The sequence below is a fragment of the Rhinopithecus roxellana genome, chromosome 4 (assembly GCF_007565055.1).
Source record: "Rhinopithecus roxellana isolate Shanxi Qingling chromosome 4, ASM756505v1, whole genome shotgun sequence".
Lineage (NCBI taxonomy): Eukaryota > Metazoa > Chordata > Mammalia > Primates > Cercopithecidae > Rhinopithecus > Rhinopithecus roxellana.
The window spans coordinates 72,184,459-72,202,002 of NC_044552.1; the positions used below are offsets into that span (position 1 = coordinate 72,184,459).

The following is a 17,544-nucleotide window of genomic DNA, read 5'->3' on the forward strand; positions in this document are numbered from 1 at the left end:
TCTGTGGTGTTGGTTGTAATGTCTCCATTTTCATTTCTAATTGAGCTTATTTGAATCTTCTCTTTTATTTTCCGATATTTATTTATTTATTTTTTATTTTTTTGAGATGGAATTTTGCTCTGTCGCCCAGGCTAGAGTGCAGTGGCGTGATCTCAGTTCACTGCAACATCTGCCTCCCAGTTTCAAGTGAGTCTCCTGACTTAGCCTCCTGAGTAGCTAGGATTACAGGTACCCACCACTGTGCCTGGCTAATTTTTGTATTTTTAGTAAGAGATGGGGTTTCATCATGTTGGCCAGGCTGGTCTCGAACTCCTGACTTTTTGATCCACCTGCCTCAGCCTCCCAAAGGGCTGGGATTACAGAAGTGAGCCACTGTACCAGACCTTCTCTCTTATTTTCTTGGTTAATCTAGCTAATGAAATATTGAGTTTGTTTGTGTTTTCAAGGAATTACTTTTTTGTTTCATTGATCTTTTGTATTTTTCTTTCAATTTCATTTAGTTCTGATCTGATCTTTGTTATTTCTTCTCTTCTGTTAGCTTCAGGTTTGGTTTATTCTTGTATCTCTATTTCCTGGAGGTATGATGTTAGGTTGTCAATTTGTGACCTTTCAGACTTTTTGATGTAGGCATTTAGCACTAAAAACTTTCCTGTTAGAACTGCTTTTGCTGTATCCCTAAGGTTTTGATATTTGATAACTTGTGTCACTATTATTCATTTCAAATAATTTTATTTTATTTTATTTTATTTTGAGGCGAGGTCTCATTCCATTGCCCACAGCCACCTTTCCTTTTAACTTGAACAAACTGTTACCGCTAAAAGCATTACATTTTTCTTTTATTGCAGATTTTCTCTTCTTCTTCTTCTTCTTCTTCTTCTTCCTCTTCTTCTTCTTCTTCTTCTTCTTCTTCTTCTTCTTCTTCTTCTTCTTCTTCTTCTTCCTCCTCCTCCTCCTCCTCCTCCTCCTCCTCCTGTTTTTTTTTTTTTTTTTAGATGGAGTTTTGCTCTTGTCTCCTAGGCTGAAGTGCAATGGCATGATCTTGGCTCACAGCAACCTCTGCCTCATGGGTTCAAGTGATTTTCCTGCCTCATTCTCCTGAGTAGCTGGGAATACAGGCACATGCCACAATGCCCAGCTAATTTTTTATTTTATTTTTATGTTTTGAGAAGGAGTTTTGCTCTGCCACCCAGGCTGGAGTGCAGTGGTGCGATCTTGGCTCACTTCATCCTCCGCCTCCCAGGTTCAAGTAATTCTACTGCCTTAGCCTCTTGAGTAGCTGGGATTACAGGCACACACCACCATGCCTGGGTAATTTTTGTATTTTTAGTAGAGACAGGGTTTTGCCATGTTGGCTAGGCTGGTCTGGAACTCCTAACCTCAAGTAATCTGCCTACCTGGGCCTCCCAAAGTGTTGGGATTACAGGTGTGAGCTACTGTACCCGACCCAAGCTAGACATGAACCCCCAGCTTCAAGTGATCTCCTCACCTTGGCCTCCCAGTATGAAGGGATTACACCATGCTGGCCTCTGTCTCTTTTCTTAAGTGTGGTAGTAATTGTTCTATACAGCTGGGAGCTCCAGAGTTAAGTGCACATATATTTAGGACTGCAATATCATCTTGTTGGATTGATCCTTTTATCATTATATAATGACTTTCTTTGTCTTTGTCTTTTTTTTTGTTTTTTGAGACGGAGTCTCGCTCTGTCGCCCAGGTTGGAGTGCAGTGGCGTGATCTCGGCTCACCGCAAGCTCCGCCTCCCGGGTTCATGCCATTCTCCTGCCTCAGCCTCCTGAGCAGCTGGGACTATAGGCGCCCGCCACTGCGCCTGGCTAATTTTTTTGTATTTTTGGTAGAGACGGGGTTTCACCATATTCTCCAGGATGGTCTCGATCTCCTGACCTCATGATCCGCCTGCCTCGGCCTCCCAAAGTGCTGGGATTACAGGCGTGAGCCACCGCACCCAGCCTGTCTTTTTCTTACTGTTATTGCTTTACAGTCTGTTTTATCTGATATAAGAACAGTTATTCTTGCTTGCTTTTGGTTTCCATTTGTGTGGAATAACTTTTTCCATCCCTTTACCTTGAGTCTGTAAGAATCTTTAGGCCGGGCGCGGTGGCTCAAGCCTGTAATCCCAGCACTTTGGGAGGCCGAGACGGGCGGATCACAAGGTCAGGAGATCGAGACCATCCTGGCTAACACGGTGAAACCCCGTCTCTACTAAAAATACAAAAAACTAGCCGGGCGAGGTGGCAGGCGCCTGTAGTCCCAGCTACTCGGGAGGCTGAGGCAGGAGAATGGCGTAAACCCGGGAGGCGGAGCTTGCAGCGAGCAGAGATCCAGCCACTGCACTCCAGCCTGGGTGACAGAGCAAGACTCCGTCTCAAAAAAAAAAAAAAAAAAAAAAAAAAAAAAAAAAAAAAAAAAGAATCTTTATATACTTGGTGACTTGAAGATAGCAGATACTTGGTCTATGACTTTTTATCCACTCTGCCAATCTGTACCTTGTAAGGTTCTATTCTGGTGCATATCAACCTTTTGTTTCAAGATTTAGAACTCCTTTTAGCATTTCTTGTAGGGCTGGCCTGGCAGTGACAAATTCTCTTATGATTTGCTAGTATGAAAAAGACTATTTCTCCTTCATTTATGAAACATAGTTCTGCTGGATACAAAATTCTCGACTGAGAGTTATTATGTTTAAGTAGGCTAAAGACAGGACCCCAATCTCTTCTGGCTTGTAAGGTTTCTGCTGAGAAGTCTGCTATTAGTCTGAAAGGTTTTCCTTTATAGGTTACCAGATGCTTTTGTCTCACTGCTCTTAGAAATCTCTCCTTCATACTGGCTTTAGATAGCTTGATGACAATATGCCTTGATGATGTCCTTTTCTTTCAATTTGTGAAGAGTTTCTTTTTCCTATTAAAGATAAACAAAAAACAAAACTCCTAACCTCTCTTAACTGTGGTAGCTATCTTTCTCTTTCTTTTCTTAGCCAACCTCTTATATTTCTTTTCTTTCTTTCTTTCCTTCTTTTTTCTTTTTCTTTCTTTCTTTCTTTTTCTTTTTTTTCTTTTTTTTGTGAGACAGGGTCTCACTGTGTCACCCAGGCTGAAATGCAGTAGTGCGATCACAGCTCACTGCAGCCTTGACTTTCTGGTCCCATGCACTCCTCCCACCTCAGTCTCCTGAGTAGCTGGGACCACTTGTGCACACCATCATGCCTGGCTATTTTTGTAGAGATGGGATATCCATATATTGCCCTGGCTGGTCTCAAACTCCTGGGCTCAAGCAATCCTCCCACCTCAGCCTCCAAAAGTGTTGGGATTACAGGCATGAGACATCACACCCAGCCCTACATTTTTTTCATGTAAGTGTTATTTATTTGAAAAGGAAACATTTCATGGAACAAAATTCAAAAAGTCATACATACAGTAAAAATTCTACTGCCTACTCCTGATTCTCAAGTACACAGTTAACCTTTCCCAAGTAACCAGTTTCTTGTGGTCCTTTCAGGCTAAGTGTCGGGGGAACCCGACCCCAATATTTCAACATAGGTTCTTTCTATTTTCCCGAAGTGTCGTCTGGTCTGAGAAATAAAGAGAAAGGGTACAAAGAGAGGAATTTTATAGCTGGGCTGCTGGGGGTGACAGCACATATTGGTAGGTCCGTGATGCCCACCTGAGCTGCAAAACCAGCAGGTTTTTATGAAGGACTTCAAAAGGGGAGGGGATGTACGAACAGGGAGTAGGTCACAAAGATCACATGCTTCAGAGGGCAAAAAGGAAAACAAAGATCACATGCTTCTGAGGCCAATAAAGATCACAAGGCAAAGGGCAAAGCAAGATCACAAGGCAAAGGGCAAAGTCAAAAACTCTTGATAAGGGTCTGTGTTCAGCTGTGCACATACTGTCTTGATAAACATCTTAAACAACAGAAAATGGTTCCAGAGCAGAGAACCGGTCTGATCTCAAATTTACCAGGGTGGGGTTTCTTCCCCACCCTAATCAGCCTGAGGGTACTGCAGGAGACCAGGGCATATTTCAGTCCTTATCTCAACCGTATAAGATAGACACTCCCAGAGCGGCCGTTTATAGACCTCCCCCCAGGCATGATTTCCTTCCTCAGGGTATTATTTCCTTGCTGGGAAAAGAATTCAGTGATATCTTCCCTACTTGCACATCCATTTATAGGCTGTCTGCAAGAAGAAAAATAGGGCTCTATTCTACCTGACCCCACAGGCAGTCAGACCTTATGGTTGTCTTCCCTTTTTCCCTAAAATTGCTGTTATTCTGTTCTTTTTCAAGGTGCACTGATTTCATATTGTTGAAACACACGTTTTACAATCAAGTTGTACAGTTAGCTACAATTATCACAGTGGTCCTGAGGTGACGTACATTCTCAACTTATGAAGATAACAAGATTAAGAGATTAAAGACAGGCATAAGAAATTATTAAAATATTAATTTTAGGAACTGATAAATGTCCATATTAAAATGAAATCTTCACAATTTATGCTCCTCTGCTGTGGTTCCAGCCGGTCCCTCCATTCAGGGTCCCTGACGTCCTGCAATAGCTAAGTATATGTGCATACAAACAAATGTGTACGTTTTCTTTTTTTTAAAAGTTAGTGCTGCGCATGGTGGCTCATGCCTGTAATCCCAGCACTTTGGGAGGCTGAGGTGGGCAGATCACGAGGTCAGGAGTTCAAGACCAGCCTGGCCAAAATGGTGAAACACCATCTCTACTAAAAATACAAAAATTAGCTGGGTGTGGTGGCGGGTGTTTGTAATCCCAGCTTCTTGGGAGGCTGAGGCAGGAGAATCATTTGAACCCAGGAGACAAAGGTTGTAGTGAGCCGAGATTGCGCCATTGCACTCCAGCCTGGGCAACAGTGCGAGACTATGTCTCAACAACAAAAAAAAGTTAGTATATCATAGTCACTCTACATATTCTTGCTTGTTTCATATAAAAATGTATCTTGGAGGTCTTTTCATATCAATCAACAAATAATTTCTGCACTGTTCATGTCTTCTGAAAAACAGATGCCAAGATGGGATTAGACATGAAAGAGATTTATTGGAGGAAATAATGGGGAGGGAGCTGGAGGAACTATCAGATTGTAATGCAGCCTTGACCCTTGTGAAGGAGAGAGGGAAGGTAGGGTTGAGTAGGCAGTGACTCAGACTGTAATACAGTTCTAAGAAAGTTTCAGGGCCAGGTGTGGTGGCTCACACCTATAATCCCAACACTTTGGGAGGCTGAGGTGGGCAGATCACTTGATCCCCAGAGTTTGAGACCAGTCTTGGCAAGACCCTGTCTCTACAAAAAAAAAAAGAAAAAAAGAAGAAGGAGAAGGAGAAGAAGAAGAAGGAGGAGGAGGAGGAGGAGGAGGAGGAGGAGAAGAAAAGAAAAAAGCTTCAGCCAGACCCACCATAAATATTAATTTTTTTTTTGAGATGGAGTCTTGCCCTGTCACCCAGGCTGGAGTGCAGTGGTGCGATCTCGGCTCACTGCAACCTCCACCTCTTAGGTTAAAGTGATTCTCCTGCCTCAGCCTCCCAAGTAGCTGGGATTATAGGCACCCGCCACCACACTCGGCTAATTTTTGTGTTTTTAGTAGAGACGGGGTTTCACTATGTTGGCTAGGCTGGTCTCTTGGCCAGGCTGGTCTTGAACTCCTGGCCTAGTGATCTACTTGCCTTGACCGTCCAAAGTGCTGGGATTACAGGTGTGAGCCACCGTGCCTGGCTTGTCTCAGTGTGTTTATATGTAAAATGGGAAAAATAGAACATGTTGAGTCTCAGAAAACAGAACTCCAAAATATGGCACTTAAGCATGTTGAACTAAAAAAGCAGCCTCCAGCCGCTGCCTCCACACTGCCACCATTTCTCAATCCTCTGTTCCTCCCAAAGCACAGGATGAGGCTGTTCTCTGAAGTTCTCTTATCTACCGAGAAACTGAAACTGCTGTAGAAGAACACAATAACCTTTAATTCTCTCTCTGGAATTTCATTAACCAGAAAATATTAAAACTCATAGCACAAAGGAAGACACTGAAAATGAAATGCCACAGTAGAGACCAGATGAACCGTGTCCCACACTACGGTCTGTTGTCTGGTCTCATTTAGTTTCTTATTTTATTTATTTATTTTCGAGATGGAGTCTTGCTCTGTTGCCCAGGCTGGAGGGCTGTGGCACAGTCTCAGCTAACTGCAACCTATGCCTCCCGGGTTCAAGTGATTTTCCTGCCCCAGCCTCTGAAGTAGCTGGGATTATGGGCACGCACCAACATGCCCTGCTAATTTTTGTATTTTTAGTAAAGATGGGTGTTTCACCGTGTTGGCCAGGCTGGTCTCCAACACTCCACCTCAAGTGATCTGACCACCTTGGCCTCCCAAAGTGCTGGGATTACAGGCATGAGCCACTACGCTTGGCCCATTTAGTTTCTAATGAGAATCATTTACTAATCATTTTGTGAGCATTGGGCTCACTTATTTCCCCTAAAAACAATTTACTACCAGTCAGATGAGGTAGCTCACGCCTGTAATCCCAGCACTTTGGGAGGCCGAGGCGGGCGAATCACCTGAGGTCGGGAGTTGGAGACCAGCCTGATGAACATGGAGAAGCCCCATCTCTACTAAAAATACAAAATTAGGCGGATGTGCTGGTGCATGCCTATAATCCCAGCTACTCGGGAGGCTGAGGCAGGAGAATTGCTTGAACCTGGGAAGAGGAGGTTGGGGTAAGCTGAGATCGCACCACTGCACTCCAGCCTGGGCAACAAAAGCAAAACTCCATCTCAAAAAAAGAAAAAGCAGAAAGAATTTGGGGTGAGTCCACAGAGTAAAGTGAAAGCAAGTTTATTGGAGAAGTAAACAAAAGAATGGCTACTGGATAGGCAGAGCAGAGGTATGGGCTGCTCCACTGAGTATACTTATAGTTATTTCTTGATTACATGATAAACAAGGGGTGGATTATTCACAAGTGTTCTGGGAAGGACGTGGGGATTTCCCAGAAGTAAGGGCTTCTCCCCTTTTTAGACTCTATAGGGTAACTTCTCAAGTTGCCATGGCACTTGTAAACTGTTGGCACTGGTAGGATGTCTTTTAGCATGCTAATGCATTATAACTAGCATATAATGGGCAGCGAGGAGACCAGAGGTCAGTGAGTAGACCAGAGGTCGCCATCCTGGTTTTGGTGGGTTTTGTCTAGCTTCTTCACTGCATCTTATCAGCGGAGTCTTTATGATCTATATCTTGTGCAGGCTTCCTATTTCATCATGTGACTAAAAACGCCTAACTTCCTGGGAATGCAGCCCAGCAGGTCTCAGCCTTATTCTACCCTATTCAAGGTGGAGTCACTGGGGTTCAAATGCCTGACAGTTATTTCTATCTTGATGCCCCCATAGGCACTTCCAATTCGACATGCCCCAACCAAGCTTATCTTTTTCTCAAAAATTGCTCCCATTCCTGTGTTTCCTAACTTTCTGAAATTTCTACCATATTGCTGAAGTCAAAATTCTCAAAGTTATCTTGGATTCTTCCCTCTCCTTTAATCCCACATTTAATTAATTACTAAGTCTTGTTAAATTTTACTCCTAAATAATTCTAGTATGTGCTTTTTTCTCATAGTGCTGCTCTTCCGTGGTTCAGATCCTTGTCTTTTGTTTGTTTTGAGACGGAGTTTCGATCTTGTTGCCCAGGCTGGAGTGCAATGGTGCAGTCTTGGCTCACTGCAACCTCCGCCTCCCGGGTTCAAGTGATTCTCCTGCCTCAGCCTCCCGAGTAGCTGGGATTACAGGCATGCAACACCATGCCCGGCTCACTTTGTATTTTTAGTAGAGACAGGGTTTCTCCATGTTGGTTAGGCTGGTCTCAAACTCCCGAACTCAAGTGATCCGCCCACCTTGGCCTCCCAAAGTGGTGGGATTATAGCTGTGAGCGACTGCACCCGGCCCAGATCTTTGTTTTTACTGTACTATTGCAATAGCTTCTTTGCTAGTCTCACCTTCCTCCAACAGAACCTGAACACTTTTGTCAGAATTTGTTTAATACACAAGGCTGATTATAGTTCTCCTTAGCTCAAAAGTCTGTAATAGCTTCCTATTGCCTACAGAATCGAGAAAAGAAAAAAACTTTCATTTGAGAAATGTGAGGCCTTTTAAATTATAAGGCACAGAGAGACATTAAAATAATACAGGAATTAGGCTTGGTGTGGTGGCTCACGCCTATAATCCCAGCACTTTGGGAGGCCGAGGTGGGTGGATCACTTGATGCCAGGAGTTCAAGACCAGCCTAGCCAACATTGCAAAACCCCGTCTCTACTAAAAATACAATTAGTTGGGCTTGGTGGCGCATGCCTGTAATCCCAGCTACTCGGGAGGCTGAGGGAGGAGACTCACTAGAACCCAGGAGGCGCAGGCTGCAGTGAGGCAAGATCGTGCCACAGCATTCCAGTCTGGGTGACAGAGCAAGACTCTGTCTCTAAATATATAAATAAAAAAGATACTGGAATCAGGTGGTACTTTCCCTTTGAGCTACATATTCATCTCCTGAAACTGCTTGCTATTGCCCCAAGTAGCTACAAATTAATCCAATAATGCTGCACCAGATGCTATAACCCACACCCTATATCTTAACAATGTATAGCCAATCATTAATCAATGTTATTCCTGTAAACCAATGAGAATCCCTCACAAACAACTTTGAGCCCACTTCCTATCCCCCTTTTTTTGCCTTTAAAAATCTATTTGCAATTGCTCCTGATTGGAGTGTACATTCAAGGCAACTTGTATCTGTACTCCTGGGTTGCAATTCTAAAGTTTGGCTCAAATAAACTCTCTACTTACATTAATTTTGCCCCAGCTTTTTCCTTTTAGGTCAACAGAATAATGAAACATAGCTTTCCATAATTTGACCTCTGCTTATCTGTCCACTATTTTCTTATCCATTGCTTTTTCCTGTCTTAATCTGTAATATTCAAACTAGTTGCATTTCTCAGAATATATGATGTTCTCTCATGATTTACGTACATGCTGTTCTACCTGAAATAATTCCTCCTTTCTTGCTCTTCGACTTGTCCTTCATGTAAAGTCCTACTCATGCTTTAAATTTTGGCTCTCACTCAGCAGACGGGGCTGGAGTGAAAAAAAAATTTGCCTCAAACCTACCTATTTCATGAAGTCTACCCTGACTCACTTAGAACCCCGCCTATTCTACCAGTGCTCTTTTAACCACAGTTTATTTTTAATTTGCTTGCATATTTGTTTCTTCAGTAGGTTTAATTTCCCAACGGAAAAAGACCAATTTTTTTTTTCCTGCTATCTCCAGCAGTTATTACAGTGCATGGCAACAAGAGTAACTGATATTTTTCTTGATTAAAGATACCATTCTTTTTTTTTTTGAGACAGGGTCTTGCTCTGTCACCCAGGCTGGAGTGCAGTGGCGTGGTCTCAGCTCACTGCAACTTTCGCCTCCTGGGTTCAAGCGATTCTCCTGCCTCAGCCTCCTGAGTAACCAGGACTACAGGCGCATGCCACCACACCTGGCTAATTTTTGCATTTTTAATAGAGACAGGGTTTCACTATCTTGGCTAGGCTGGTCTCGAACTCCTGATCCATCTGCCTTGGCCTCCTAAAGTGCTGGGATTACAGGCGTGAGCCACTGCACCTGGCCTGAAGATACCCTTAAGGGCTGAGGAAGCTTTCCAGGAGTGAGTAATGTAGTAAATGAGGTAAATAATTCCGCCTCCCTCTAGTTTTCGAAGCTTCTTTCAAAACCTAGCAGGCAGTTCACTATTAACTTTCCTTATCTACCACTTTGGGTAGAACTGACATTTCTCTTCTTTGTCCTCCTAATGAATGTGTTATGTCCTATCCTAGCACCAATCACGTTTAAGTGTGTATTCCCAAGCATTTGAGACATTAGGCTCACCATTACAGGGGAGGAAACCTTTCTAGGTTCTTCAGCTGGTCTATAAACTAAATTGATACCAGTCAGGTTAACACGAGAAAAACAGTTTTAATTACGTATGTATGCACAAGAGTCCCACAAAATATGAGACTCAAAGAAGGGCCAGATATTTGACACTTACATTACATCCTGGCCTCAGAAAGGAAGTGGGACCCGGCATGGTGGCACGAACCTGTAATCCCAGCTACTCAAGAGTCTGCGGCAGGAGGATCCTTGAGCCCAGGAGTTGGACGCCAACCTGGGCAACATAGCAAGGCTAGTCTCTTCAAAATAAAAGTGGGGCTTGGGGCTTCCAGGGGTGGTGGAGACAAGTTAAGGGAGGATAAGAGGAGAAAACGTAAGATGAATAAAGGTTGACGTTTATGCAGATAAAAGTATCTCATCATACTAGTTGACTAGGAGCAGCTCTCTTTCTGGTACAGATTCCTTTAATTATGAAAAATTTCCTTTAGAAATGTACATTTCTCTTTACAAAGGGAGAGTTTTAACCTTTATTTTAGGCAATAGTGGGATAAGTGAAGCATTTTCCTGTGTTGGCTGGATCTTAATTTATTTTTGCTGAAAGACATCAATATGCCAGAGTGGCATATTTTGGGGTGGCATATTCTGGACTCCTTCAGTTATAATTTGGGGTAGTGTGTCCTGAGCCCCAACACAATGAAATCAATCAACGTCCACCCTAACTAAAGGGGCTTTCTTAAATATTCTAGGAGAACCTCACCATCATGCATAGACCGTAAAAAATCCTCTAAAATTCAACCCAAAGGATAGTTTTAAAACGCGGCTTCCTCCAGGCACTTTTAATTGTCCTTAACAGATGGCCAAAGCCTGGTTATGCGAACCGCATATGCTAAGAGAAAACTGACTAGAGCGCCAAGAAAATGATGATTGGCTGCCGGAGTCCAGAAGTTGCATGTTCCCTGGCCAAGGCAGGCACTAAGAAACTGCTGAAGGTTCAGTTTTTGAATTACGGTTTTTGCATCGTAAAGAAAAAAGATCAACCTATCAGAAAGAACCGAGCACATCCAATCGCCAATCAAGAGCGGGAAAGAAGCCAAAGCCTGGGGATACCCACGCACCAACTAGGACGTCATTCTCCAGCCCCCGCCAATGAACAGCGGAACGGGGGGCGGGGCAATAGGCGGACCCGTTGCCCTAGAAAACAAACAAGCTGCGGTACAACTGTCCTCACCAGCCCTCGCCTCCCAAGCTACTGCAGCCAACCCCTCAGCAAGGTGCTGATTTAATGCTTTCCATGCTCTCTGCGTGGGGCAAGTTACAGTGGAGTATCCCCTTCCCACTAAAGTAAGGCACTTCTTTCCAGTGCCTCCCCGAGAACTGCAGAAAGCACACTGGAACTTCCAGCTTTCCACCTTCACAGGAGCCGGGAGCCCCGCGCTACCTGAGGGGGAGGGGCGGCCCTGGTACGCAGGCGCGCATGCTTTGTCGGGGGCGAGGCTGTGGCGGCCCGAGGTAACCTGGGAGCTGTATTTCTTAGGCCTGCGAAACCGCCCTGGCCGCTGGGGCCTTCGGGACTACATTTCCCAGGAGCCTCCGCGACCATGGGGCGGGCCGGTGAGTTCGTTAATGAGCTCGAGGAAGCCACGGTGCGGCCCACCAGGTTCCAAAACAAGGAAATGAAGAGGGGAGGCGGGACTGGGGGTGCCTGTGGGAGCCGCCGCCGCCGTCGCGGAGGAGGAGGAAGAGGTGGAGGAGGTGGCTGCTGCGGCCGCCGAGGAGTCCCTTGCTGAAGGCGGACCGCGGAGCGGCGGGCGGCGCGCGCGCGCGCGCCCGAGAGGCGTCTGTTGGAGAAGTGGAGCGGCGGTCGCGGGGGGAGGAGGAGGAGGGACTGAGCGGCGGCGGCCCCCGCGTCCCGTGCCTCTATGGGGGAAGCAGACAATGGATTATGATTTCAAGGCGAAGCTGGCGGCGGAGCGGGAGCGGGTGGAGGATTTGTTTGAGTACGAAGGGTGCAAAGTGGGACGCGGCACCTACGGGCACGTCTACAAGGCGAGGCGGAAAGATGGGTAAGAGCAGGGGCGGGAGGAGTAGGCTCTCTCGGGTCCTCGCCCTGCCCGCGACCTGGCGGGATGGGTGGGTCGGATCCCAGTCGGGCCGTGCCCGAGGGGCGAGGCGGAGGGGGTCGCGGGGTCGCGTCCCGACACCGACTCCGAGGGGCGCCCATTCCGCCCGCCTCCCCCGCGCGGTCGCCGTCGCGCCCCTCGAACTCCCGCGGCGCACCCCGGTCCGAGGCGTCAGTCCCGTCCCAGAGGGGCGCCCTCCGAGTGCTCGCAGACGGCGGCGGGACTCGAGTTGGGACCGCGGTGGAGGAGGAGTTTTGGGGTCTGGTCTCTTGGGGGAACGCAGCGGGCAGGCAGAGCTCCGCCGCGGAATTGCCGCTCCGGCCCTGTGTAGTGACGGTCGTTGTGGAACTTCCAATCGGCTGAGCGCCTCGCGGGGGCGGCGGTTTGAAACCTCGCCGGGGAGCCCGTCGGGCGAACACGGCCTGGGGTCCTCGCCAGCCCCGCGGCTCTGACCCGCTGGGCACCGCCGCCTCCGGCCGCGATCTCCGCCCCCTGGGGCTGGCCGGCCAGTTGGCCCCTCTATGCAGTACTCCCATCACTGTCGTATGCCCGGCGTCCCGGATTTCTCATTCTCACATTCTGAATTGCGTACCTTACCCCTTCGAAGGAGACCTGATGGGCCAGCTGCGTTTCACAAGCGGTAGCTTAAGAGTTGGCTCAGTTCTCTGCTAACCACCCTTTACCTCGCAGCCCCTTGGCTATCTTGGGTATTATGTCCTCCACTCCATCCTCTGCCCGATGACTGTGGGCTGGGGCTTATCGAGTACCTAGATTATCAAGAAGGGAATACAGAGTGACAAAGCTGGGCCTGAACCTTTGTTTTCCTAGGAGTTGGGGGAGAACTGTAGGAACACCTTGGGAAGCCTTTACTGATTGTCCTCTTAAGATAAGAAGAGCTGGATAAAGTACTGAGAATGCCTATCCTTACTTGGTCCTGGAGGTCAGACAGCAGCTACAGCAGGACTGGTGGAACCAGCTTCCTGGCAGGAATTACCCTCCCCCAAGGTTAGGGACCCAGGAAGATACCCTGTCCAGCATAGACTTTAAAGAGAGTCAAACTCTACGGAAGAGGATTGTAACGGAATATTTCTGAATACACTGATGATCAGCCACAATGACATTAGGAAAATTTGAAGTGCCGCTTATCTTTGTGCGTGCTGTTATAATTTGATGTGGTTGGTATATGAAGTTTAGGACCAAAGTAGGTTGTGTGCGTATGCACTAATTTCATAAAACAAACAACTCTATAGTGTTTTGTCATAAGGTATCGTGAAAATTGCAAAGTAGTATCCAAGTGTAAAGGATTATTATTATTATTGCAGTTTTTTTCCTCTTGTAATAACTTGAACAGGCCTCAAGGTACTCAGTTGTTTCTCATAATTCCTTTAATTACCAGGTGTCCTTGAATGCTTATCATAGAATGTGAGTTACTATAATTAACATATTTTGGTTTTGGAATATCCACTCTACCTGTTATACTAGTGTTCTTGTGGGAATTTTATCAGATATATTTGGGGAAAGCACATCCAGTTTTCCTGTTTGGACACTGTTAATAAATCTGAGGTGGGTTTTTCCCATACTCCTCATGCTAACTTTGTAATATACTTTAGGTTTTAAAAAATGTATTTGTTGTTGTTGTTGTTGTTGTTAAAATAGCTTTCTCTTATTAAGGAACTTTTGAGAAGTTAAAAATTCTGCTTCTGAATTGTATTTGAATAGTATGGGCTTATAACAAAAACCAGATAATTCCTGCTTCTATAGTTTTTGAATATTTTTCCCCTCTAATAAAGTGCTTGATTCGAATACACTTCCTTTTTGAGTGAAATTTGTTAATTAGAATTAATAAAGCTTCTTTACTAGAGTAAGATTAGTTTGGTTGTCTTCAAAATATAATGCTCTTTTTTTCTAAAAAAAAAAAAAGTCTCTTAGGGTCTGAAAGCGTTAGTTTAAATCACTATGTTATGTATAAGAAAAACCATAATAAAGGCTTTTTTCCTGGACGAAATATCTGGTTGAGATTTGCAACTTTACAGTAAACACCCACATCTCTCGTGGGTTGGTAGTGGGATTAGTTTTATGTTCATTGATACCAGCAATTTGAAAGAACATCTGTGTCCTTTGGGTTCATGTTAATTTTTTCTTTTTTTTAACTGTTTTAAACTGTGAGGCAGATTTGCATAGTAAAGGATTTTACACTCTGATCATGGTAGATTACAGTTTGGCTCTTTCCAGATTTTATTTTGGTTAACTCAGAAAATGCATAATGCTGTTTTAGGGAGCCAGAAATCACATAGGTTACATTAAAGAGAAATGATTCTGGTATATATAATGTAGTATATAACCAAAACATTGTTCAGGTCTTTAAAAGAAACATTGAAAGAAGTAACTTAAAATATCATTAGAAAAGTTTAATACTACAGTTTGCAAAATCTTAAGTTATTTCCCTTGAAGTTTGACTTTAGGCAATATTATATCACATAAATTTATAACAAGCTGGAAATGCAGGATTTACATCTGAGTTTTTCACCTTTAATTAAAAATGTTATTTGTTCACCTTTTTGCAAGAAGATTGGCTTTTGACCCAACTCTCCTTTTTATTTAATATTTTTCAGTATTTTTTGTAGAGACAGGGTCTTGCTGTGTTGGCAAGGCTAGTCTTGAACTCCTGGGATCAAGTGATCCTCCTGCCTCACCCTCCCAAAATGCTGGATTACAAGGGTGAGCCACCATGCTGGACCTCCAACTATCTTTTTCTTTAAAAAAAAAAAAAAAAAAAATCTGGCTTAAAAGTCGTTCTTTTTTTGTTTTTTTCGTTTTATAGAGACAGGGTCTTGCTGTGTTGTTCAGGTTGGTCTTGAACTCCTGGCTTCCCAAAGTGCTGGCATTACAGGCTCATGCCACCACACCCAGCCAAATGTTATTCTTGAAGAGAAACAAGTTCAAAATATTTTTGAACTTTTTAATACAAGCAAGAATTCATAAAATAAATTTTCTTCATTATTAAGAAGTCACACATGACAATTTATGGTTACAGATTTCAAGACTGCATTTCTCCAGTTAGAAACATTTAAAAATTTGATCGATAAAGGAATATTGTTAAAAAGTTCTTTTGTTGGCTGGGCGCCATGACTGACGCCTTTAATCCCAGTATTTTGGGAAGCCGAGGCAGGTGGATCACCTGAGACCAGGAGACCAGCCTGGCCAACAAGACGAAACCCTGTCTCTTCTAAAAATACGAAAATTAGCCAGGCGTGGTGGTGTGCATGGCTGACACAGCTTACAGAGTTTCTTTTGTCAGGGTTTCAAATGAGAGGTTGATGACTACATAATGTATGTCATGAAATTCTTCACAATAAGTACATGTAGATGCATATAGCTAATAGGTACAATAGTATTTGCCTGTGTTTGATGGGTTTTTCACAATTGGTTTGTAGTTAAATTATTGTATTTGCATTTTTATTGGATACTTACAGAAGATTAAAGATTTGTCAGTATCATCAGAGGATTAGAACTTTCCAAAGTTTTAGATCATCTAGTTCAATTTCATTTTTTCCAAAGGAGAAATGTAGAGCTTTGAGAGGTTAACTGTCATGCTCATAGTGTCACAGCAGAGATAGCCTGTAATCCACATCTAACTTAGAGTTCTTGCATTTTCCTTCCAAATACCGTGGGTGGAAAAACAACAAAAGGCCATCTTACCTCCGGTCTTGATAACTTGATAACCGTATAAACTTTTTTCCATGCCAAAAGTGCATCTATACACACAAAAAAGGGAAAAGGGAAATTATCATATATAAAGGACATTTACAAAGTAGGAGTGCAGGACTGTAGATTCTACTACATGTAGCTGCTGCTTTTCTTTCTTTTTGAGATGGAGTTTGCTCTTGTTGTACAGGCTGGAGTGCAATGGCGCGATCTCAGCTCACCGCAACCTCTGCCTCTTGGGTTCCAGTGATTCTCCTGCCTCAGCCTCCCGAGCAGCTGGGATTACAGGCATATGCCACCACGCCTGGCTACTTTTGTATTTTTAGTAGAAACATGTTGGTTAGGCTGGTCTCGAACTCCCGACCTCAGGTGATCCACCTGCCTCAGCCTCCCAAAGTGCTGGGATTACAGGTGTGATTACGGGTGTAATCCCAGCCTCCCATAGTGCTGGGATTACACCCGGCCATGCTGCTGCTTTTCATCTGTTTTTTTCTTCATCCTCACTCTCAACACTTTTGGCCATTATTTCTGATTTGGATAGTAGCTGATTGGTCTCTCACTATAGTCCAAGATCCAGATTGCTGTTAGTGTCATTTTCCTATAAAATCAATCATATCATATCTCTTTTTGGAAAACTAAACGTTTACTATGGCTTATACTATCAGATCTGATCTCATCTCTTTCTCTCCTCTCCTTGCATGAATCATGATTGAGACTTAGATCCAATCTTAATTCCTTAGTTTGACATGTAAAGACATTTGCATTGAGACCCTGAAGTCTGTAGTCTTTATTCCTGCCACCATTTCTTTTTTCCAGTTGCATTTGAGCTATATACTTCTGAAGCACTGAACTCATACTTTTGGTACTTAAGGCCTTTCATGTCTCATTTTCTTTGCTCTACATTCACTCTAGAATTGTGGTGGTGTGCCATTCTTCCCTCCCCCTTTTGCCTTACCTTTACAAACCTGTCTGCTCATACTTCAATACCCAACTCAAATTGTTTTCCTCCTTGAAGCCTTCTCTTAATCACTTGGTGTACTCCTCAGCTGTGTTTCTACCCGTTTGTTCTTACGTATGTAAAGTCACTGTAAGTGATACTAATATGCCTCATAAATTACTAGCTGCAAAAGGATCATCATTCTCTGTCCAGTGCCTTGTAGAGTTGGGCATGTAATATGCAAAATTCAATTAAAAATGCCTTTAATTGGTAAAGATGCTTCACTGATCTTAAAAGCAGACCAAATTCCTTTAAAAACACAAGTTTATTTACTTTTCTTAAAAAACAGTGTTTTCAGTAATTGTTTTGAAAGCCTGAAATACAGTAATGTTACATGAAATAGGTGGTTAGATGTAAATATTTCTAGTATATTTTTTCCTAAGAAATATACTGCTTTTCCAAACAGTTGATAAATTTCTTTTTTCATTTTTTTCCCTTGAGAGTGTCTCACTCTGTCACCAAGGCTGGAGTGTAGTCATGCAGTCCTAGCTGACTGTGGCCTTGAACTCCTGGGCTCAAGTGATCCTCCTGCCTCAGCCTGTTGAGTAGCTAGGACCACAGGTGCACATGCTGGTGAATTTTTGTTGTTGGTTTGTAGAGACGAGGTCTCACTGTGCTCACTGTGTTACCCAGGCTGGTCACGAACTCCTGGGCTCCAGTGATCCTTTTGCTTCAGCCTCCCAAAGTGCTGGGATTACAGACATGAGTGCCCAGCCCATTTCTTTGAACAGATATTGCTAAGAAAAATAGGCATATTTTTGAGAAATAAATATTTTCTCTTAGGCCGGCTCTTT

At 44.0% G+C, this 17,544-nt stretch overlaps 1 protein-coding gene across 3 annotated transcripts in view; it reads left to right on the top strand.

Annotated features, from left to right (window-relative positions):
• Positions 1 to 11,539: 11,539 nt before the first annotated feature.
• CDK19 (cyclin dependent kinase 19) overlaps positions 11,540 to 17,544 on the top strand; it is a 213,432-nt gene continuing 207,427 nt past the window's right edge. For 2 of the 3 annotated variants that reach the window (XM_010366023.2, XM_010366024.2), the window contains exon 1: positions 11,540 to 11,991. In XM_010366023.2, coding sequence (XP_010364325.1) covers positions 11,864 to 11,991 — 128 coding nt within the window. In that variant the 5' untranslated portion in view covers positions 11,540 to 11,863. The remainder of the gene's footprint in view (positions 11,992 to 17,544) is intronic. The other variant, XM_030929064.1, reaches the window with a different exon arrangement.